The sequence below is a fragment of the Schistocerca cancellata genome, chromosome 1 (assembly GCF_023864275.1).
Source record: "Schistocerca cancellata isolate TAMUIC-IGC-003103 chromosome 1, iqSchCanc2.1, whole genome shotgun sequence".
NCBI lineage: Eukaryota > Metazoa > Arthropoda > Insecta > Orthoptera > Acrididae > Schistocerca > Schistocerca cancellata.
The window spans coordinates 1,171,193,211-1,171,217,077 of NC_064626.1; the positions used below are offsets into that span (position 1 = coordinate 1,171,193,211).

Sequence of the window (23,867 nt, forward strand, 5' to 3'; positions counted from 1 at the left end):
GCACAGACTGTTGGGTGACTTGACAAGTCACCAACCAATTAGAGTCCTCTGGCTGGAATTGGGTGACGTTTCCTCGATTATGACCAAGCATATTCTTCAAGAGTGAGTGTTCGAATACAAAAGGTTGATGTTTGATATTGTTGCTGAATACAGTACATCAGAAATACATACAAAAAGATGAGATTGAGTTATAAGTGGCACAAGAAAAGGTGGTGACTGGGCCACTCCATCATGTATTGGCTTGGTCTGGAACAATTTGCATCGACTGTCTTGTTTTTCCTATTACCGCTGCAACCTAGCAGTAGTTGTATCATAATTGCATGTTGAAGCTAAACTAACACCAAAGACAAAGGCCCCTCCATTGGCCTCACACTGCTCTAACAGATCTGACTATATGGCTTTTATTAGAATCTCATGTTCTGTTCTGAGCTTTCATAGAACCCATCTTGGACACACCTTTGAACATCCAAGAGTGTCAAATCTGTGCACACGGGCCTCTAACCCTCACTGACAGCTGTGGAGCCAACTGTCTAGTTGTGATGTGCTGGTCTGCAAGAATAATGGCATTTGTGCAATTCATCATGCTTGGAGGAGTGTCTGTAACAGAATATCCTGAATATGGCCAGTTCTGGAGTTCAGTTTCTGCACTTACTTACACATTAACGCTGTTTATACATCGCCCATCAGTTGCGTGATTACTATACACTGCACAGAAATGTTTATGGATGTTCACCACAATTTATTTTTCCACAACCAAAAATTCAGTTGTGCAGACATTCTTCATAATGAGTGCCACGGAGCATTATTTATTGACTGCCCCTCGTAATCATACAACACTGAAACATATCTATAGATGTAAATGAAATACACAAGTTTTAACATATTATTCCGTTTGCTGGACATCTATTGATCTTCACATCTTTTATCTGTATACATTGATCAGACAGATCATTATGGCCACCGACCTACTTCGATATAAACCCGTCCTGGCAATAGAAGCATCACTTGGCAAAGAGTGACTGCTAGCCACACAAATGCATGGTGCTTGTAGTATCAGTGAGTGTGCTGTTTGTATGTAGAATGGGGAAGGTGCGTGATCTATTTGGTTTTGACTGAGGGCACATTGTGATGGCCCTACACGAGCATTTCGGAAACTGCACGACTTGTCGGGTGTTTGAGGAATGTTGTGGAGAGTGTATTCGACATGTGATGAAACCAAGGTGAAACCATTTCCAGATGTCATGAGGTTGGATGGCCGACCCTCATTACAGATGTTGGATGTCATAAGCTGGGCGGACTGGTAAAACAGGATAGGCAGTAAACTGTAATGGAATTAACATCACAATTTAATACTGGGCAAAGTACAAGTGTGTGTGAACACACAGGGTACTTAACACTCCTAACAATGGGCCTCCTCAGCTGACGACCAATGTATGTGCCATTGTCAACACCACATCGGCAACTCCAACTGAAACGAGCACATGACCATCTGGACTTTGGCAGAGCATTTCATGGACTGATAAATCCCAATAATTTGTTCATGCCAATGGGAGGGTGTGAATCCATCGTCCTCCAGGGGAACAGCTCCTTGACACCTAGACTGCGGGACGGAGACAAGCTGGTGGTGACTCCATTATGCCCTGGGGATCATCTACGTGGGCATCCATGGGTCCAGTGGAGCTCGTGCAAGGCACCGTGATGGAGTGGTTCAAGGAACACAGGGGTGGCAAATACCAATTGATGTGCTGGTCCCCCCTCACCAGATCTGAACCTAAATGAACACATCTGGGATGTGACTGAATGTGATGTCAGAGCTCATTGCCCTCCTCCCTGGAATTTATGGAAATTAGGTGACTTGTGCGCACAGATGTGGTGCCGAAGCTGGACATAACGGCTATTAGGTAGGTTGTCTTATGTTCTGGTTGATCAGTGTAAATTAGGGCTGGCCGTGGTGGCCGAGCAGTTCTAGGCGCTTCAGTCTGGAACTGCGCGACTGCTATGGTCACAGGTTAGAATCCTGCCTCGGGCATGGATGTGTGTGATGTATTAGATTAGTTAGGTTTAAGTAGTTCTAAGTTCTAGGGGACTGATGACCTCAGATGTTAAGTCCCATAGTGCTCAGAGCCATTTGAACCATTTTTTGTAAATTAGGAGGGATGAAGGCACAGACAGAGCCAGGTGTCATTTTGGGTAAGTAGACACTAAATAATTGTCTTAAATATCTTAATATTATGAGGACAGCAATGACATACTGCTTATTTTACAAGGTACTAACTTCCTCATAGTGAAGAATGTGGTAAAAATAAATGCTTTGTCTCAGTCTTGTAGGGAGAAGATAGACACAACAATAGCAAAATTGATGGAATTAAAGAAGAACTGGGAAGAGGACACGAAGAGAAGTAGTCACTATAATGGAAATGATGTTTGTGTTTATACAGAAAATCCCACTTTACACAGAATAATGTGCAGATAAGAATCCAGGTACTGGGACACTTTACCACATTGTGTGTCATTCTGCCACATTTGTTTGTAGTGTGTGCTTTGGTATGCATGAGAAACATTAAGAATAGATTTTTGTCTTCATGCAGTATGGTGAGTGTAATACATTGCAGGTTCATGCTGGGTGATGTAAAGCAAATGTTAACGAGCAAAACTATAGTTTAGTAAGTGTACAAATTTTAAGAAAGATTCTCAGAAGTAGAATCAACTGCCCCCATGTAGAGCAACCCAGTTGCCAGGGGAGAGTACAGGTGCAGCGTGTGGTGTGGAACAGAGACAGAGATCACAATCTGGCAACATCACAGAGAATTTTCCACCCCTCTCTGCACAGCCATTTTGTAACTTGCACAGACCTCTAGCACATGAAGATTATTACATCACACACAAAATACAATTTCACTAAATAAAATGTTATTTATTTTTACCATTTTCATTTGTGGCTTAGTTGAGTCAGTTCATAATCCAAAGATTGAAGGGTTGATCTCCAGTCAAAACTAGGATTTTCTCTGTCAGTGTGATTATTATCTGTGGCTAAGCCCATGACTAGCAAAGCATGGTGTTAAAACCAACACTGGCGTTGGCAGCTGCTGTCTGTAATTCCTTTTAGTATTCTTTCAGTATTCTTTCCTACTCTTAAGAGTGTCCCTGAAGTAATTTGGGATACAGAAATTCTTCTAAACAGAAAATAAGTTGCAAAAATAATCTAAATATACATTTATAGAAAAGCCATTGCTTTTTAATCTATCTTTAATTAAGATTGTTTATTATAATTTCTGTAACAGAATATCGAGTGTAAAAATACTTTTGAACATAGACCTTCACCCAAGAGCACCAACTTCTTCAAGGAGGTCCTTTTTGCTGGCAAAGTAGTCTCGGTACCATTCAATGTGTTTACGCTTCTCTTCAGCAGTTACAAAACTGTTCTTGGACAGTCCAACACACACAAGTTCCATAAAGTGACGTATAGGACCCCTCTTTGGACACCATGGTTCCAGGTAATGCTCCAGAAAAACATGGTCTGTAAATGGTACTTTTGCTTCATCTTCCAGTCCTGAAATCAAAAAATAATATTATTTATCAAGGCTCTCTACAGCCAATACAGGAGAAGATAGTAAATCAGATTGTGTAAATTCCTATTATCCCCAGCAATGAGTATTACTGCCTTATCAGTCCATAACCTATATTACATGTTTTCTGCAACATAATTTATAATTCTTCGTAAAGATTTGTTTGTATACAAAAATTAAAGATATACTATGGAGGACTAGCCCAAAGAAATCCAGACAAATTCTGCTGCCAGTATAGTGTGTTTGAAAGTGTTGTAACCACTTTCTGCTGCAGCTAATTCTTTGTATTCATTGATGCAAATCAGGATGGAAACAGGAAAAAAAAGTGTGTGTGTTCTGGAGGAGGTGGGTGGCTAAGAGATGGACTTCTACACTGTTGTCGTTCCTTGTCAATAAGGGAACAAAGAGCAGAAATCAGCTGCCGCATGATGGCACACTGTCAATAAAACTTTCATAAATTAAGACACTAGTAATGAGACATAATTCACATTACTCAATTGCTAGACTCAGCAAAGGCAAACACCTGTAAAACGATTCCAAAGCAGTAAAACATTTCTATTATCTTCATATCCCTTATGGCTTCCAGTTACATTTTGAAAGTATTATGCATCTTTGGGTTAATCATCAGTGGAATAGCTATCATAGAAGAAAATTCACAGCCAGACAGACATATTTTTACAAATTATGTTATTGAGAAAAGGGGGGGGGGGGGCAAGACAAATAATGTTATGCAGGGATAAAACACCATTACAGATGAGGTGATACATGTTGATACCTTGCTCATTGTCAATTGGAAATTTCCAAAGTTTGCCTTGTTCTGTCCACAGGATCATTTCCTCAAAAATGTTCTTTGGTGGGTGCAGCACAGCAAGTCTCAGTTCTCGCTGTTGCAGTTTTGTCCATGTTTCCAAATCAAAGCTCGGTTGAGCTGTTTTGGTTGCATCTACTTTGAAGATTCCCAAAGGCTCAGCTCCAAAGAGGTCAACACGTTCCACACGCCTGTAATAATCAACTGTTTCATTAAAAACTGCTGTGTACTATCTCAAATCAGGTGCAAAGTCACAGATTTTACATACAACATATTACACACAAAATGCAGATGACACTATAAGGCAACCATTAAAACTGAATGAGACATATAAGTGAAAGTAATAGAAATAAACAATATTTCCATGTCAGCATACACACTGTTATAATCCATTCATTGTAAGAATAAACCTGTTCTTAATGTTTCTCATAAATTTACAGAGATAATTGGCTCTGAAGTTTACCCAGTGGCTGTGTGCAGTTGGTTTATGAACCAACATGGTCCATGTAGTGCAGTCGATAGAGTAACACAATGATAACCAATTACAGTTAATGGTTTGTTGGTTCAAATCTTCCTTGTACCATTTTTTTTCCCCCTTGTTCGATTTGAAATACCTACATCTCATAATTATAAAACTCATCATCATTTTTTTATGAATAATGCACGTCTTGTTGTTTATAATTAAATATTGGACATTAAATTCCTGTTTTCATTTCAAATAAAAAATTCTTAATTATCGACTTTTATGAAAGACTGTTCATAAAAGTTGCTTAAATAAAAAAAAAAAAAAAACATAACAATTTGATTTTTAAGGCAAAAATGAAAAATCAATTTCTCTTTATTTGGACTATGTCCATTGTTTTATACCACAGAGGTAGATAAGTATCATAGAAACATGAAAACAATTATTTTCACAACATTGAGCTCATCACGTTATACAAATGCTGCATCTTTACATTTGCTACTGTACCATTACAGTATTAACCTAACAGAACTGATCTGGAGACAATCTGTGGGATTTGGCCTGAGAAGTAACAAGACTGTTAAGCTGCCAGACGTACTGGAACTAACGCACGCAGCTTTCTCACATATTACTGCCGAATGCTGGCGGGATATAGAACGGCTCGTCATAAAAGAAGAAGAGACAATGCAGTGCCTGGTTGGCTTTGTGGATTCTCTTGTTGATAAGCTCATTATCAACATAGCAGGTGACACTTCCAGAACTGAAATGTATTTCTCAGATTTGGATAAGGAAGGAGCTAAGAGATTACCAGACGACTGACTGTAATTAATACCTTCAGTGGCTTCAGTGTTCAACAGTACTGTGAAATCCCTGCGGTATGGTTTTGCATTTCACATAACTCGCTCAGAAAAATTACCCTATGTTTAAGTTAGAAATTTTCATCCCACTTGTTTGTAATTAGAATACAATGTAAGGTGAAAATGAGTGCAATTCATGCTTTCTGTCTGGTCACCTAAGAAGCGCATGGTAGTCCTGGAGTTTCTCCGAATATTATTTCTTTGCTCGTCTCTTTTTACATTTGAACTGCAACTTCTCACATCACTGCAGGTTAGTTTGACCACTTGCTGCCCATTGTTGTCCAAGTTGAATGCACTGGTAGAGCTGTTGTCCTGCATTATTGCTCAGTCTATGTGCATGTAACACAGCATACAACGTTTCCTTATGATCGTACTTGACTGTTTTGGCCACAGCTTGGCTTTCGCTCCACATGAAACGAAATCCAATGAGATTAAAGCAAACGCGGAAGAATACATGGCATAATGTTTAATGTTTACATCAGGCTTATTCTTATGATGAACAGAGTATAGTCAATATGTTTCCTGTTCCACTCGCAGATTGAGCAAGGAAAAAGCTACTGTCTATACGCTTTTCAAAGAGCTGTGATTTTTCTTACCTGGTCTTAGCTGTGCTTATATGACATATGGTAGAGGAAGGAGGGTCATTCTGCAGTCTTTTACAAATACTGGCTCTTGCAACTTCTTTAATTGTGTTTCATAAAGGAATGCCTTCTTCCTTTCAGAAATTCCTACTTTATTTCTACGATACTTATGTGTTGTTGAACCTACTGGTAACAAACCTAGCAATGTGGTTCTGAACTGTTCTAATGTCTTCCCTTAATGTGACATGGAGGGGATTGCAAACACTTGAGCAGTAATCTAGAATGGATCGCACGTGTTCTGTATTTATAGGTGAGCGAAACTTTCCTCGAATTCTCCCAATAAACTGAATTCGGCCATTCACCTTTCTTACAAATGACCTTACGTTTCCAATTTCATTTCACTGTCTCAATACTGGCCATCCCATGGAGTACTCCAGTAACAAGCTTTTTGCATTTACTTTTATCAGAACAATGTTCTAGGGGAATCTACTGAAATTACATGGATGGCATATGCCCTTATAAACAGAAATGGCGGGTTCTGTTTACATTTTGCATGGATCCACCTAGGTCCCTGGCAAACCAAAAAAGCGATCAAATGAGTGCCAATTCTTTCTTTGTTTATTACTGGGTATTATCTATCAAATTCTGGTGGTATTTTTGACTGGCAGGTTGCCCTGGGGTCCACAAGGTGTAGTGTGTGCACCAGAATGCTCTCTTATCCACACTGATGCAGGCTGCCCCCCCCCCCCCCTCCATGAATTTAAATTGCAAAGGGGAAGTTACCTAGTGAAATATCAGCAATATGACACAATTTTACCCATCCATATTGCTGTGAAGTATTCAGTCTATGTATTGGGAAGAGCTTTGTGTTACATGTAGTAAGTACATCGATATTAATGGCAACATGTCTCATGGCTGAATGCCGGTGATAAAATGAAGTAGAGATATGTCCAAGGCTGAGATGGAGCTGTGGTTCTGAATCCAGTTGGACTTACACAGAAAGCAGTACTATGCGTAGGCAGTGACTTGAAAGTATTTCTAACCTAGATACATTATTGCATGTTGGCCTGCAACCAAATGGTTTTAAACTTCTAATAAAAATTCTTTACCCTGTGCTATTAATTCAGATCTAATTTTACTGGGAGAAAAACATGTTACATACTCACGGTTGTGTCAAGCCTGTATCACGTGTACGTCGAAGAGGTTCTGCTGGTGGCTGTTGTGGTGGCTGCTGCCCAAGTATCCTCCTAACCTGGTGTGCACGGCTCGTCTCTTCTGCACCGTATGGGCTAGGTTTCTTTGTTCTATCAATCTTCATTCCAGCTATGAGCTCACTGTCAGGAAAGTGTCAGTGTTACAAATAATTGTACAAAAGTAGAATGATTCTGTATATTGTCACAGGAAATTATTTCAGTATATTTTCAACTACACTGACGAAAAAAATCCCAACACCAAGAAAAATTAATTTAAAGTAATGAAGTTTCAGGAGTACCTATGTCCAGGTAACACATTTAAGTGATTAAAGCTGCAACATCACAGGTTAATGTAAGTGCGAGAAAAGCCATTGCAAATGTGAAATAGCAGTACATTAATAATCGGCGTAGCCATGAGAATGTTGAATGCAAGTGCGCAAACATGCATGCACTGCATCAAACAGGAGCTGGAAGTCAGTTTGTAGGAGTCCCACGCCTACGGCACTTGGTCAGTCAATACAAGGACGGTCAATGCTACTTGTGGATCATGCTGGTGTTTTTATTTGCTGATTTCCCATGTGTGTTCAAAAGGAGACAAATCTCATATTTGAGCAGGCCAATGCAACATGTTGAAACTCTGTAGAACATGTTGGGTTGCAACAGCGGTATGCAGTAATATCTGTTGGAAAACACCCCCTGGAATGCTGTTTATGAACGGCAGCACAACAGTTCAAATCACCAGACTGCTGTACAAATTGGTAGTCAGGGTAAGTGAGACAATCACAAGAGTGCTCCTGCTGTCATACGAAATACGGCACAGGTCTAGTGTGTCTAGGACGCAGACAGGTTGGTTGCAGACGCTCACCTGACTACCTCCTAATCAACACATCATCATCACTGGCACCAGTTTTCATCAGAAAATACAACAGGCTTCCACTCTGTCCTCCAATGAACTCTTGCCTGACACCATTGAAGATGCAAATGGTGATGGTTTGGGGTTGGTTGAATGCACGCTGCACGGCATCTGTCTCAGAACTGTCCTTGGAGTAACCAATTTGTAAGTTTGTTGTGTCACGTTGGTGCCAACTGCTGCGGACACACTACGATACCCCTCAGCCATACGCCACGCACAATGGTCTTCCCTCTCACTAGTGCTTTGTAACCACCAGCCTTACTGTGACCATACCTTCCCATGATCACCACTGCCAGCAATTGTGTACTGTGGCTACATTCCTGCGTAGTCTTACTGCAATATCGTGTAAGGAACTTCCAGCTTCTCAGAGCCCTATTACACAACCTCACTCAAACTCAGTGAGCTGTTGATAACGGCGTCTTCATCACCTTAAAGGCATTTTTTAGCAACATCAACTCACCACGTCCAGTCTAAAAGGTAACTAATCCTCACAACCGTTAAAGTGTGTGTTTAAAGCAAATCTGATTTTAACCCTCATAGTGGCGCTACTAGTGTCACTCTTATGTGACTGCCATAAAATCTGAATAGTCACCATCTTCCTGACGCTGAAACCCATCTACCAACTTTCGTTTATCTCACTCAACTTCTTCTTGGTGTTGGGATTTTCCTTTCAGTCAGGGTGTACTTGAACACATTAAATGTGTTTTTGTATATTCTGAGATAAATATTTATCATTATGTTGTCTCACCCACTGAATTCTCTATGTCTTTTATAACTGTAACTCTCTCTCTCTCTCTCTCTCTCTCTCTCTCTCTCTCTCTCTCTCTCTCTCTCTCCCCCCCCCCCCCTCTCCCCCCCCCCCCCCCTCCCTTGAGACTTTATCTGAGGAACAATAGAACAGTGTTACACAAAAGCAAGGAAAAAGGTTCATGCCCATGTTAGACCAAAAACTCATCTATTTTCAGATACAGCCTCCTTTGAAGTCAATTCACTTTATTCAACATTTTTCTGGAGAACAATTTCCTCCCATGAAGAGATTTGTGGTCAGCATTCAACAAATGTGCCACTCAACTTGCACTAAGCTTTTTCACAGTGACTTCTTCATGTAAAATGTACCATAATCCTGTTTCTGACTTATCTGTGGCACCAGCTATTTCATACCTTTAGTTGCTGACCATTCAGTACCAAATTGCGACTTCCCCACTGCTTTCATATGTGGTTGCAAGTTTCTGACCTTCATGCTGATCATCTTTACAGCTATGACCACATTAAATTCATCAGCACATTTCTTAACTGTTAAAAATTAAGCAGGTGAATCATTATAAACCTTCACTAATATTATGGCGATCAGATGCACTAATGAATGGATCTCTTGGTGGAATGCAGTCTACGTAAATACCCTACTCCCACAAGCCACTCTGTATGTGGTCCATGCTCGTTGGTGTGCGAAGAGGCAATTGTGTCGACAACTGCAGCCAGTGACACCTTGTGGAATGCCCTGGCTGTGACAGAGCAGATGTAACCACTCCATCTGCTGCTGAGAATTCATGCAAGATGATACAATTGCCTCTTTGGCCAACAATGCGTGGCCATCTGGCTCAGATCCTATACTGATTGGCCCATAAGGAGAGGGTGTGTGTATCAGCAGTGTGCACTCAGATCAGTTCATCAGCACACCTGATAATGGCGACATGTGATTGCCAAAATTTTGTGCCTGCTGTACAATGTGAACCAACAGTACACCCATGGACTGTTTGATCAAAACCATTCTTACCTGAATATGTCACTGTGCTACATGTGCCAACACAACAACCTGCACTCTATTAGCCTGTCAAATTTCACCTTGCCTTGCATATAAGGCCTCTCTAACTTTTCCTTCCTCTCTGTTTGCATCACAACTAAAAATCTCCTTTTTAAAGCTAGAAACTCAGTTAACCACCTTTTCTGTCTTGATACCATAATCTCCACATTTGCAAAATGTGGTTTTCACAGTATGTATTATTGTTGTTTTTGTCACTGTATGAGATGGAGAACATGAAGGGCAGTAATTGCACTTATGCATGAGTAAATGTTGTTGTTGCTGCTGTTGTAGTCTCCAGTCTAGAAACTTGTTTGATGCAGGTCTAAACACTACTCTACCTGTGCAAGCTTCCTCATCTCCAAATGACTAGTCTGCAATCTGTATGCTGGACTACTTTGGCTCATTAATTATTTTTCTGCCAAAACTGCAAAACTCATCTACTACTTTTAGTGTCTCATTTCCTGACTAATTTCTTCACCACAGCCTGGTTTAATTTGACTACATTCCAGTACCCTGTTTTAATTTTATTGATATCCTTTCTGTTCAACTGCTCTTCCAAGTCCTTTGCTGTCCCTGACAGAATTACAATGTCATTGGCAAATGTTACAGTTTTTATTTCTTCTCCCTGAACTTGAGTTCCTTCTCCAAATTTCTCCTTGGATTCCTTTACTACTTGTTCAACACACACTTCTCAACCCCTGCTTCCTTTCCACATCACAGCCTTCAATTCTTAAGTTGTATATAACCTTTCATTCTCTTTTTTTAATCCCTGCTGGTTCCATAATTTCAAAGAGGGTATTCCCATAAAAATTGTCATAAGCCTTCACTTATTCTGCAAATGCTATAAATGTAGGTTTGCATTTTTTTAATCTATCTTCTAAGAAAGGTAGTAGGGCCAGTACTGCCTCACACATTCCTATATTTTTCTGGAAATCAAACTAATCTTCCCGGAGGTCAGCTTCCACAAGTTTTTCCATTCTTGTGTAAATAATTTGTGCCAGTATTTTGCAAGCAAGACTTTTTAAACTGATAGTTTGGTACTATTTACACCAGTTAAGCATCTGCCTTCTTTGGAACTGGAATTATTACATTCTTCTTGGGGGGTTGTGGTGTCTAACAGATAGAGCATTAGAGGTCCCAGGTTCAATCCTGGCTGGAGATGGGGATTTTTGCTCATTCCAGAGTGTCTATGAAGGACCCAGGTTCACTCAGCCTGCAATCAAAGGAGTACTGGGGATCTTTTGTGGAGGTAAAAGGAGCCTTGCACTGGGCTCACCATCCATCCCCCCTACTAGTGCCATGGTGAAAAAAGGCTGTATTCTGCCTACTGTCAGGCTAATATCCCGGTCACAGGCAAGTATTTTACATCACTCTCTTCTTGGAATCTGAGGGTGCCTCACTGTCTCATGTACCACATGGAGCAGTTTTGTCTTGGTCAGCTCTCCCATGGTTCTCTGTACTTCTCAGGGAATTTCATCTACTTCAGGGGCCTTGTTACACCTTAGGTATTTCAGCACGCCATCAAATTCTTCTAGCAGAGTCATATCTCTCAGTACTTGCTCTTTCATTTATATAATATTGCCAATACATTGTTTCCATTGTATAGCCTTTCCATATACTCTTTACATCTTTTGGTGTTCTTTACTATGCTTACTACTGGCTTGCTGTCTGAGCTATTGATATTCATACATCTGTTTTTCTTTTTCTCCAAAGGTTTCTTTAATTTTCCTAGAGGTGGCATCTATCTTTTCCCTACTTATGCAGCCTTGCAACTGTCTAGAAGCTGTTTCAGCTTTGACGTTATGGACTTCCTGTCAATCTCACTTTTAGATGCCTGTATTTGCCTGCTTCAACTGCTGCATTTTTATATAGTGTGGGGCAAATAAAAGTGACCCAGACATGGAGGTACATGTGAACATGAATATATGCATAAAACCACACGACGTATATGGCCATCCCATTATCCAAACCAGTTCAGAGCATAGTGCGGGCTGTGTCAGTGTGAGCAGAGCAGTGCAAAGGGGATGATGGTACTCACAGTAGAGCAGCAGGTTCTGACTGTGGAAAGTTACGCAACAACGAAGTTGCTGAAACAGTTCTTCAGTTGTTTACTGAGAAGTTATGGTGGCAAAAAAGTGCCAACAAAGAGTGCCATGCAATGCTTAGTCTGAAAGTGTAGTCAGACAGGATTTGTTTTGACCAAGTCAAAAAACATTCCAAAACCTGTCCACACACCAGAAAATGTGGCTGCAGTTCAAGAACAAATACTCCACTGGACCTGCACATGCATCCCTATCGAGTGTCTGTTGTTCATGCATTAAAACCAGCAGATCCCCCTCAGTGCTTCCAGTTTTGTCGGTGGTTGTTCACTGAGATAACAATGAATGGCTTCGGTGTGGATTTGTTCTTTATGTCCGATGAAGCCTGGTTTCACCTGAGTGGCTGTGTCCTCACAGAATCATGAGTTTTGAGCAGCGGAGAATCCACGTAACTTCCACAAAAAACCATCTTGTGACCAGAAGGTTAGGGTTTGGCGTGCAGTGTCTGCATGCCACACTATTGGTCCCATTTTCTTTCATCAGATGCTGTGTTACATTGGCAACATTTTGAAACCATTGGTGGCAGCACTAACGAAAAGACCTACAGTTACTTTCAACAGGATGGAGCATTTGTCCATACAGCTGGCCAAACGTTGGAGCACATTTACACAATCTCCACGTCTGGCAGTGCTGTTAGCAGAGGTCAGTATGGTCGCGGCCCTAGCTGGCAACCGAGGTCACTGGTCGATCAGTGCATGATTATTTTGTGTGGGGAACCCTCAAGTCTACGGTTTATTGCAAAACTCTAAAAGTCTTCAAGAACAGAGCATAACATTTCAAATGAGATCGCGATTCCAGCAGTCCATCTTTGATCCACCTTCAGAAACTTGCTGACCAGGGACCAATAGTGCCAATGGATGAATGGTGGTCACCTTCAACATCTGCTATAGTCAGGTTAGTACTGTATTTCCTTTCCTCTGTTTGTTTCTCTGTATCGTGGAACTCTGTTCTGTTGTCTTATTTGCCTTACCCTACATTCTATCCTTTTGACAATTGTTGTTGTGGTCTTCAGTCCTGAGACTGGTTTGATGCAGCTCTCCATGCTACTCTATCCTGTGCAAGCTTCATCATCTCCCAGTACCTACTGCAACCTACATCCTTCTGAATCTGCTTAGTGTATTCATCTCTTGGTCTCCCTCTACGATTTTTACTCTCCACGCTGCCCTCCAATACTAAATTGGTGATCCCTTGATGCCTCAACACATGTCCTACCAACCGATCCCTTCTTCTAGTCAAGTTGTGCCACAAACTTTTGACAATTAGATTCAACATATTCTGCAATGTGTAAACTTAAATTTGAAAAAATATTAACACTGAAGAAAATTAAAACTGATCAAAACAAATACAAAGGATAGGTACAAGGCTGGTACCTATAACTCAGTCAGGACCTTTATAAAAATTCTGTCATTTAGTTTTAAGTAACTGAAACCTGGTAGCAAATTCTTTTACTGCAATATAATGCTTTAATGTTATCCAATAATAAATTTCTCTACCTAAGATCAAGAGCTGGTTTCGACTCTTGTTGGCCAGAGGAACCCTGCTTCACTTCTGCCGAGTGTGAGAGCAGCTTGTTTAGCAGTTCTGATTCTGTCTTCTTCGTGTCACCTCCCAATGCCTCAGCAACCTCTTTTGCTGCCTTTTCGACAGGAGATGCTGTACAAATTTATGGGAACAAAGTAAGAATATATGTGAGACACATGTAGATAATAAGTTTTATTAAGACATTTTTAGATTTTAGAAAAGACTTGATGCAGTTAATAACATATTTTTTTCTCTCTTCATAATTTACAGTTAAACTTTACAGTAATACATCATCAAAGACAGCATACAACCACTGGACCATCATCTCTGATGGGAACTAAGAATTAGTGTTCCTGTGAATTCTTTGGGCAGGAGGACAATGTAAAACTACTGAAATGTTTGTCAATATGTGTTTGTGGAAATGACAAGATAATTTTTTATGTTTTTAAATTATGACAAAATACAATGTAATGAAGTATTTATGAATGTAAGGGGACAGATAGTGGCAGGGGAGTTTATTAAAGAGAAGGAACAGTAAAGAGAGTAGGGTTCATATTTGATGCTTCACTGACAGGCCTATCTTAGCTGGAGAAGGACAGGGAAAGGAATGGGCCACGGACCTTTTGAATGGCTTTTGACCCTGAAATAACTTAAAAGAAACCATGAATAATCTAGCTCATGGTGGTTAAAGGGGTATGCAAACTTTGCTGCTCCTGAAAATAAATGCTATGCCTTAACCACTACATTGCAACACAGTCTTGTCTGCCAGCATGCAGTGAAGTGGGGCCAGTGAAGTTGCCATGTAACAGCTTGTGGTTGTGTGTTTAACAAGTTCGGTAATGTAAATTCTTGTCTAAAAGACAACATGAGCCTTTTTTTTTTATTATTGCTTTCATTCTCTGTAGCTCGTAGATTTTGTATCACAGTGTAGAACCCACTGCAATGCCACAGTCAGATGGTTCTGAATACAGTAATGTGAGCACCCATTCTCACATTTCCTCGTCTGCCAGTGTGCAACACAGCATAGTCAGTGACAGGCTCTGTGTTTTCAAATAGCTAATGTTTGTGATTTTAAAAAGGTTTGATGCACAAATTTGTGTTTAAAAGACAATAGGGCTCAGTTTTGTTTTCTTTCAAATGTTTAGTGTTGTGGTGGATAGGGGTGTGTTTACTGTGTGTGGACGCAGGAGGTCCTGAAGATGCTGGTGGCCATGGTCAGTTAACTGCTGGTTGCTGCCTTGGGCTGTAGTTACTACGGAGAAACAGACGTGTTGCATGGGGGACCTCAAGTATCATTTGTTTCACCCACAGGCTCTGTTGCTGAGGCACCTTGCAGTGCACCCAATGCAGTGGATCTGCCCTTGCAGCAGGGTGAGAAAAGTGTGACAATGCGTTCGCGTTGCTCGAGGTAGAGCGCCAATGTAGAGCCTGGGCGTATGGCCTCATTCAACCACCCTTTGACTGAACAGGTGGTCACTCTTTCACAGCGTCTGAGCAGGCAAACGGGGAGAGGATGTTTGCTAGGCATTGGAAGCTCTAATGTTAGGCAAATTATGGAGCCCTTAGGAAAATAGTGTCCAGAGCCAGAAAGAAATCTAACATGCACTTGGTATGTGGACAGGGGGAGGGGAGGAGGCCCTGCATGTAGCTATCAAGCTCGAAGAGTGTTGTCACTCTGCAAGCTGTGGTTCACATGTTCGCCAATGATATCTGTCACTTTGGTTCTGAGACCATCCTCAGTTTATTACTAAGGGTGGCTGGCAGAAGTAGTGAAGAGTGCTGGCCTCGCATGTGGGATGCAAAGAGAATCCACAATTTGCAGCATCATTCCCAGAAATGAGTGGCGCCCTTTTGTTTGAGCCAAATGGAGGGTGTCAAACTAGAGGATGGTCTTGGCTGGAGATTTCTGGAACTGCACTGTGGGGTGGAGAATTACAGAATTCCTCTTGTCTGTCCAAGTTGCACTACATAGAGGGAGCAAGTAATCAGCTAGCAGAGTATTTGTGGAGCACACATTTTTCTAAAGCTAGGCAATAGTTTGAGGTTTACTATGGACACTCACTAGTCAATATGCAGAAAGTGAAATCAGATCATATGCAAAGTATAGATACTTCAAATGTTGATATTTTAATTCTAAATGGCTGATGCATTTGAACCAAGTTTCTCCATTTACCGTCCTCCTGGAAAGCTGTAATCTGAAAATTATATTTGGTATCAAGAGCCCTGAAATATTTAATAAGGCACAGAACATATGTCAAAAGGACATGTTAGACATCGCAGAATGTAGTGTATTCATTACAATCCATAAAAATATAATGTCTACTGAGGCTAAAATTGAGACGGACTGCAAAGTTAGTCAGAAGTAACCACCCTCGGTGACCTCAAGGTAATCACTGGATGTCTTTACCAGCCACTCGAGTCCACTGTAACAATTCACAGAAAATCTATGTTCAATAGGTGGGAGTACTCCAATCATACAATACTAGTTGTGGGTGACTTGAACATAGCGAGTAGAGACTGGAATGTGTACGGATTCATTGCACATCATATGGACAGAGAGTTTTGTGAAGTAGCTCTGAACGCGTTCTCCAAAAACTGTCTTAAGCAACTACTTCAACAACCTACATGCAATGGAGAGATTTTAGATCTTGTAGCTACAAATAGACATGACCTAACTGACAATGTCAGTAAAGACATGGATTAGTTATCATGATGTTATCACAGTGATTCTAAAGTTAGTAAGTCCATGAGGAAGACTAGGAGAGGTTTTATCTATATCTGCATTAACATCTACATGGATACTCTGCAAATCACACTTAAGTGCCTGGCAGCAGGTTCATCGAACCACATTCACAATAACTCTCTGTTATTCCAACCTTGAACAGCACGTGGAAAACACAAACACCTGTATCTTTCCATGCAAGCTCTGATTTCCTGTATTTTATTATGATGACTGTTTGTTTCTGCCGGCCAGAGTGGCCATGCGGTTCTAGGCACTACAGCCTGGAGCCGAGCGACCGCTACAGTCGGAGGTTCGAATCCTGCCTTGGGCATGGATGTGTGTGATGTCCTTGGGTTAGTTAGGTTCAATTAGTTTTAATTTCTAGGTGACTGATGACCTCAGAAGTTAAGTCACATAGTGCTCAGAGCTATTTGAACCATTTTTGTTTGTTTCTCCCTCTGTAGGTTGGCATCAACAAAATATTTTCGCATTCGGAGGAGAAAGTTCGCAACTGAAATTTGGTGAGAAGATTCTACCGAAACGAAAAATGCCTTTGTTTTAATTAAGTCCACCCAAATCCTGTATCATGTCAGTCATGCTCTCTCCCCTATTTCTCAGTAATACAAAATATGCTGCTCTTCTTTGAACTTACTTTATGCAATCCATTAATCACGCCTCGTAAGGATTCAACACCACACAGCAGTAATCCAAAAGAGGTCAGACAGGCATGGTGTAGGCAGTCTCTTTAGTTAGTCTGTTGCATCTTCTAAGTATCCTGCCAATAAAATGCACCTTCTCCACAACATTTTCTGTGTGTTCTTTCCACTTTAAGTTGTTCATAATTGTAATTCCTAGATATTTACTTGAATTTATTGCCTTAGGTTTGACTGATTTATCATGCAACTGAATTTTGATGGATTCCTTTTAGCACTCATGTGGATGACCTCACACTTTTCATCATTTAGGGTCAATTGCCAATTTTCCCACCATACAGATATCTTTTCTAAATCATGACCTTTTGATGACTGTACTAGAATGTAAACAACAGCATCATCTACAAACAACCCAAGATGGCTGCTGGCTGTTCAGATTGTCTCCTTAATTGTTTATACAGATAACGAATAGTAGAGGGCCTGTAACACCACCTTGGGGAACTCCAGAAATTACAAGACTTCCCATCAATTACCACGAACTGTGACCTCTCTGACAGGAACTCAGAAATCCAGTCACATAATAGAGACGATATTCCATAAGCATGCAATTTGACTACAAGCCGCTTCTGAGGTACAGTGTCAAAAACCTTCTGGAATTCTACACTACTGGCCACTAAAATTGCTACACCACGAAGATGACAAGCTACAGATGAGAAATTTAACCGACAGGAAGAAGATGCTGTGATATGCAAATGATTAGCTTTTCAGAGCATTCACACAAGGTTGGCACCGGTGGCAACACCTACAACGTGCTGACATGAGGAAAGTTTCCAACTGATTTCTCATACACAAACAGCAGTTGACCGGCGTTGCCTGGTGAAACGTTGTTGTGAAGCCTCGTGTAAGGAGGAGAAATGCGTACCATCATGTTTCCGACTTTGATAAAGGTCGGATTATAGCCTATCACGATTCCGGTTTGTTGTATCACGACATTGCTGCTCGCGTTGGTCGATTTGGTTTTCGGGGTTGTTTTGGGGAAGGAGACCAGACAGCGAGGTCATCGGTCTCATCGGATGGGAAGGACGGCGAAGGAAGTCAGCCGTGCCCTTTGAAAGAAACCATCCCGGCATTTGCCTGGAGCGATTTAGGGAAATCACGGAATATCTAAATCAGGATGGCCGGATGCAGGATTGAACCGTCATCCTCCTGAATGCGAGCAATGGTTGAGATCCAATGACTGTTAGCAGAATATGGAATTGGTGGGTTCAGGAGGGTAATTCGGAACACCGTGCTGGATCCCAATGGCCTCGTATCATGAGCAGTCAAGATGACAGGCATCTTATCTGCATGGCTGTAACGGATCATGCAGCCACCTCTCGATCCTTGAGTCAACAGATGGGAACGTTTGTAAGACAACAATCATATGCATGAACAGTTCAACGATGTTTGCAGCAGCATGGACTATCAGCTCGGAGACCATGGCTGCGGTTACCCTTGACGCTGCATCACAGACAGGAGCGCCTGCGATGGTGTACTCAATGACGAACCTGGATGCACGAATGGCAAACCATCATTTATTTGGTTTACAGCATGATGACGGTTGCATCCGTGTTTGGCGTCAACACGGTGAACGCACATTGGAAGCGTGTATTCGTCATTGTCGTACTGGCGTATCACCCGGTGAGATGGTATGGGGTGCCATTGGTTACACGTGTCTGTCACCTCTTGTTCCCATTGACGGCACTTTGAACAGTGGACGTTACATTTCAGATGTGTTATGACCCGTGGCTCTACCCTTCATTTGATCCCTGCGAAACCCTACATTTCAGCACGATAATGCACAACCACATGTTGCAGGTCCTGTATGGGCCTTTCTCGATACAGAAAATGTTCGACTGCTGCCTGGCCAGCACATTCTCCAGATCTCTCACCAATCGAAAACGTCTGGTCAATGGTGGCCGAGCAACTGTCTCATAACAATACGCCAGTTACTACTCTTGATGAACTGTGGTATCATGCTGAAGCTTCATGAGCAGCTGTACCTGTAAACGCCATCCAAGCTCTGTTTGACTCAATGCCCAGGTGTATCAAGGCCGTTATTACGGCCAGAGGTGGTTGTTCTGGGTACTGATTTCTCAGAATCTATGCACCCAAATTGCGTGAAAATGTAATCACATGTCAGTTCTAGTATAACATATTTGTCCAATGAATACCCGTTTATCATCTGCATTTCTTCTTGGTGTAGCAATTTTAATGGCCAGTGGTGTAGAAATACGGAATCAATTTGAAATCCCTTGTCAATAGCACTCAATACTTCGAGCGAGTAAGAAGCTAGTTGTGTTACACATGAACGATGTTTTCTAAATCCATGTTGACTTTGAGGTAATTCATATTGTTTGAACACAAAATCCTGCTGAATACTGATGTTAATGATATGGTCCTGTAATTTAGTGGATTACTCATACTATCTTTCTTGAACATTGGCATGACCTGTGCAACTTTCCAGTCTTTGGGTATGGATCTTTTGTTGAGCGAGTGGTTGTATATGATTGTTAAGTAGAGAGCTATTTCATCAGCAGACTCTGAAAGGAATCTAACTATTATACAGTCTGAAATGGAAGACTTGCTATTATTAAGTGATGTAAGTTGCTTCACTACTCCAAAGATATCTATTTCTAAGTTACTCATGTTGGTAGCTGTTCTTGATTCGAATTTTGGAATATTTACTTCATCTTATTTGGTGAAAGAATTTCAGAAAGCTGTGTTTAGAAACTCTGCTTTGGCAGCACTGACTGTGGAAACTATTATAAGCATCTCGTGCTGAAGTCCACGCTAAATTTTGAACTCCTGTAAAAGATCGCCAATCTTGGGGATTTTGCATTTGTTTAAATTTTGTATGCTTTTTTCATTGTTTCTACAACAGTGTGCTGATTCAATCTGTGAAGCAAGCGGGATCAGCTCCATCAGTTGTTAATTTATTTGGTATAAACCTTTCAACTGCTGCTGATACTATTTCTCTGAATTTAAGTCACATCTGGTCTGCATTCACACTGTTAATTTGGAAGGAATGGAGATTGTCTCTCAGGGAGGTGACAAATGAATTTTTATCTACTTTTTTTATAGGTATATTTTTAATTTATTTTTGGAAAATTTTGGAGTTACAATATTCAATCTCGCTATGACAACCCTGTGTTCATTAATCCCTGTATCCCTTTTGATGCTCATGATTAACTCAGGATTATTTGTTGCTAACAGGTCAAGTGTGTTTTTGCAACCGTTTACTATTCAGATGGGCTCGTGAACTAACTGCTTGAAATAATATTCAGAGAATGCATTTAGCACAATTTCAGATGTTATTGTATGTGTAACTTTGGATTTAAACATTTATTTTTGCCGACAAATTGAGGATAAACTGAAGTCACCACCAACTATAACTGTACGAATTGGGTACATGTTTGAAATTAGTTCAAGTTTTCTTTGAACCTTCCAGCAATTGTCTCACATGAGTTGGGAGACCAGAAAAAGGATTCAATCAATATTTTTTCTGGTTGGCAAGACCTGTACCCACACTCACTTAGATGTATTATATACTTCAATTTCACTGCAAGATTTGTTGGAAAAAGCAGATAAGTAGCTGTTGTCTATTCAATGTCTAAGTAGGATGCCATCATTTAGTTGCATTATGCTGGAGTACAGTTTAAACTGACTATAAACTGCACTCTGGAGAAGTATACGCCAAGTAAGTGGATTAAGAATGGGAAAGATCCGCCTTGGTCTATTAGACAAAACTCAGAAAATGCCGAGGAAACAGACTGCTGCACTTTCAGCTCAAAAAAGAGTACAGAAATTCTGACAGGCAAAAGGTTTTGGAATTTTGTGTGTCTATGATTTAGGAAACATCGCTAATAAATCTCAGCATGCAATTTTCTGTATGATACTGTGAATCATGGATGAATGGCAACAGGCAGATTCCATATTCCTAGACTTTCAGAAAGCATTTGACATGGTGTCCCAATGCAGAAGTTAATAAAGGTCTGAGCATGAGAATGTCCAGTCACATTAATGTGACCACCTGTCAAAAGACTGAATAACCAACTTCTGCAGTGTGGGCCACTGCCAGACATGCAGGAAAGGTCACTGAGGTTCTGGAAGGTACCAACAGGGATGTGGAGCCATGCCGACTCCAGTGCCATGTCCAGCTGCACTGTATTTCTTGTTTGAGGATACCTGGTGCGAGGTGGTCCCACAATTCTTGACTGGGTTTAAATCTGAGGAGTTTGGTGGTCAGGGGAATAAAGTAAACTCATCCTGGTACTTTCTATATCAAGCATGTACACTGCGAGTTGTGTGACATGACGCATTGTTCTGCTGGTAGTTACTATCGTGCTAAGGTGGACACGCATACTTTTATTGACCCATTGTGCCTTCCATAATGATGAACTCACCGAGGGAATACCAAGAAAACATATCCCAGACTATAACGCTTCCTCCTCCGGCCTGGACTCTTCCGACAATTGTTGGATGCTATTTGCTCTCAGATGTTCGCACCATAGATGTCGATGGCCACCTGTCATCTGAAAAGGCCATCTGTTGACATCCAGTTGCAATACTGGTATGCAAATTCCAGCCTTCATTGCTGATGAACAGCAGTCAACATGGGTGTGTGAACTGGACATCTGCTGCGCATGCCCATACACAGCAACATTCGTGAGGAGACACTGTTGGTACCCCTCAGTTCATATACGCGGACAGTCGCTCTACAGCTGCATGTCTACTTTCCCATACACATCTCCACAGCTGCTGTTCACTGCTGTCATCTATGGCTGAGGGGCACCACAGTTGCCTTGGTGCTGGATTTGGTGAGTGCCATGCACGGTATACTTTAATTGTGGCAGCACATGAAAAGTTTATGGACCCAGACGTTTTGTAAATGCTTCCACCCTTGGCCAATGATCATGACCTTATGGATGTCAGAAATACATTCCGTTTCTGCATTATGACAGTGACTGTACTGTTTCCCACATCCCCCCTGACATGCTTCATTGACCCTTCACTGCTAGTGCTGCCATTTGCTGTCTGTGAATGGTTATTGTATGCTGATGTTGAACACAGGAAGTAGTCACATTTAAGTGATTGGACTGTGTAGTGAGAGACTTGAAGACTTTTTAAGTAATAGAACCCAGTATGTTTTCCTGGATGTCGAATGTTCATCAGGGACAAGGATATTGTCAGTTGTGTCCCAAGGATGTGTGATAGGACGGCTCTTGATTTGATGGATGGGTGAGCAGGAATCTGTGACTGTTTGCCTATGATGCTGTGCTTAAATAAGGAAGTGTCATTATTTATTGATTACAGGAGGATACTGGATGAATTCGACAGAATTTCTATTTGGTGTGATGAATGAGGCTTGCTCTAAATGTGGAACATGTAAGCTAAAGGAGACGAGTAGGAAAATCAGTTCTGAAGAAATATTTATGCTCTCAGACAGAGGCCTCCCTCAGAAACAGAATTCTCACATATTCATACATACGACTACTTTCTCTGGGCATTATGCCAAACTACGACTGTATCTAATGTGAGCAGGATTCTGCTTGGGCAAGTGGAGAAGGTAAGGAGATGGCATGTGACAGTCTGGGCGAGGATAGCTGGGTAAGGGTGAGGGAAGACACTAGTTCAGGCTGTGGGAGATTGAGGGACATGGTGGGGACAAAAGCCCTAGCAGCCCTATCCTGTCCACACTCCCAACCTCCCCCCAAATAGGAGCCCTAGCAGCCCTACTCCATCCCCACCACATCCCCGTACACTCCCACAGGCAGCACTAGCACTTCTCCACCCCCTGCCCTGTCATCTCTCCCCCTCCCAACTGCATGACTCCTCCTTACTCCACCTCCTCCCCATCTAATTGCTGCTCATGTCAAACACTGTCACAGTCGGGCCCTAGCACCCAGAGACAGTAACCATGTGTGTGTGAGTTGTTGTGTTAATATATAAGAGTTCTACTTCTGAGCAATCTATCCATTGTATATTGCTGTTATTCCATCCTTCATGTTCCACTGTTTGAAAAACAATGGTGTAATGTTTGGATACAATATAGTTGTGAGCTGCTTCTCACACCCATAATGATGAAATATCTCGGTGGAATGTTGCAAAGTGATACAAAATGTAAAGAGCACATAAGGCAGTTTTAGGAAAGGCAACTGGTGGACTCTGGTTTATTGGGATAATTGTAGGAAAGTGTAGCTCATCTATAAAGGAGACAGAGTATAGAACACACGTGTTCATTCTTGATACTGTTTGGGATCCCCAAACAGGTTGGATTAAAGGAAGACCAAAGCAATTCAGAGGCAGGTTGTTAGATTTGTTACAGGTAGTTCTGATCAACATGCATATATTATGGAAATGCTACATGAACTAAAATGCAAATCTCTAGAGGGAAGCTAATTTTGTTGCAGAACACTACTGAAGAAGTATAGAGAACTGGCACTTTTCCCTTGCTCCATTGGTTAACAGAACAGGAAAGGGAATGATAATTATGGTAGTTTGTGGAATGTGTGTGTATTAGATGTACAAATACAATATCACAGAAGATAAAAGCAAATACTCTCAAGGGACAAATGGTCCAAAAAATGAACCACATGGCTGAAAATGCCTGTCACAGATGAAAGGAAGAGGGGAGGGACAGGGAGAGGG

General features: G+C 41.3%; 1 protein-coding gene across 1 annotated transcript in view; it reads right to left on the reverse strand.

Annotated features, from left to right (window-relative positions):
* Positions 1-3,213: 3,213 nt before the first annotated feature.
* LOC126094042 (28S ribosomal protein S31, mitochondrial) overlaps positions 3,214-23,867 on the reverse strand; it is a 40,755-nt gene continuing 20,101 nt past the window's right edge. Inside the window, exons 5-8 of the mRNA XM_049908765.1 lie at positions 13,775-13,934; positions 7,442-7,609; positions 4,342-4,565; positions 3,214-3,550 (exon numbers count right to left, since the gene is read on the reverse strand). Of these exons, the coding sequence (XP_049764722.1) occupies positions 3,318-3,550; positions 4,342-4,565; positions 7,442-7,609; positions 13,775-13,934 (785 nt within the window). The 3' untranslated portion in view covers positions 3,214-3,317. The remainder of the gene's footprint in view (positions 3,551-4,341; positions 4,566-7,441; positions 7,610-13,774; positions 13,935-23,867) is intronic.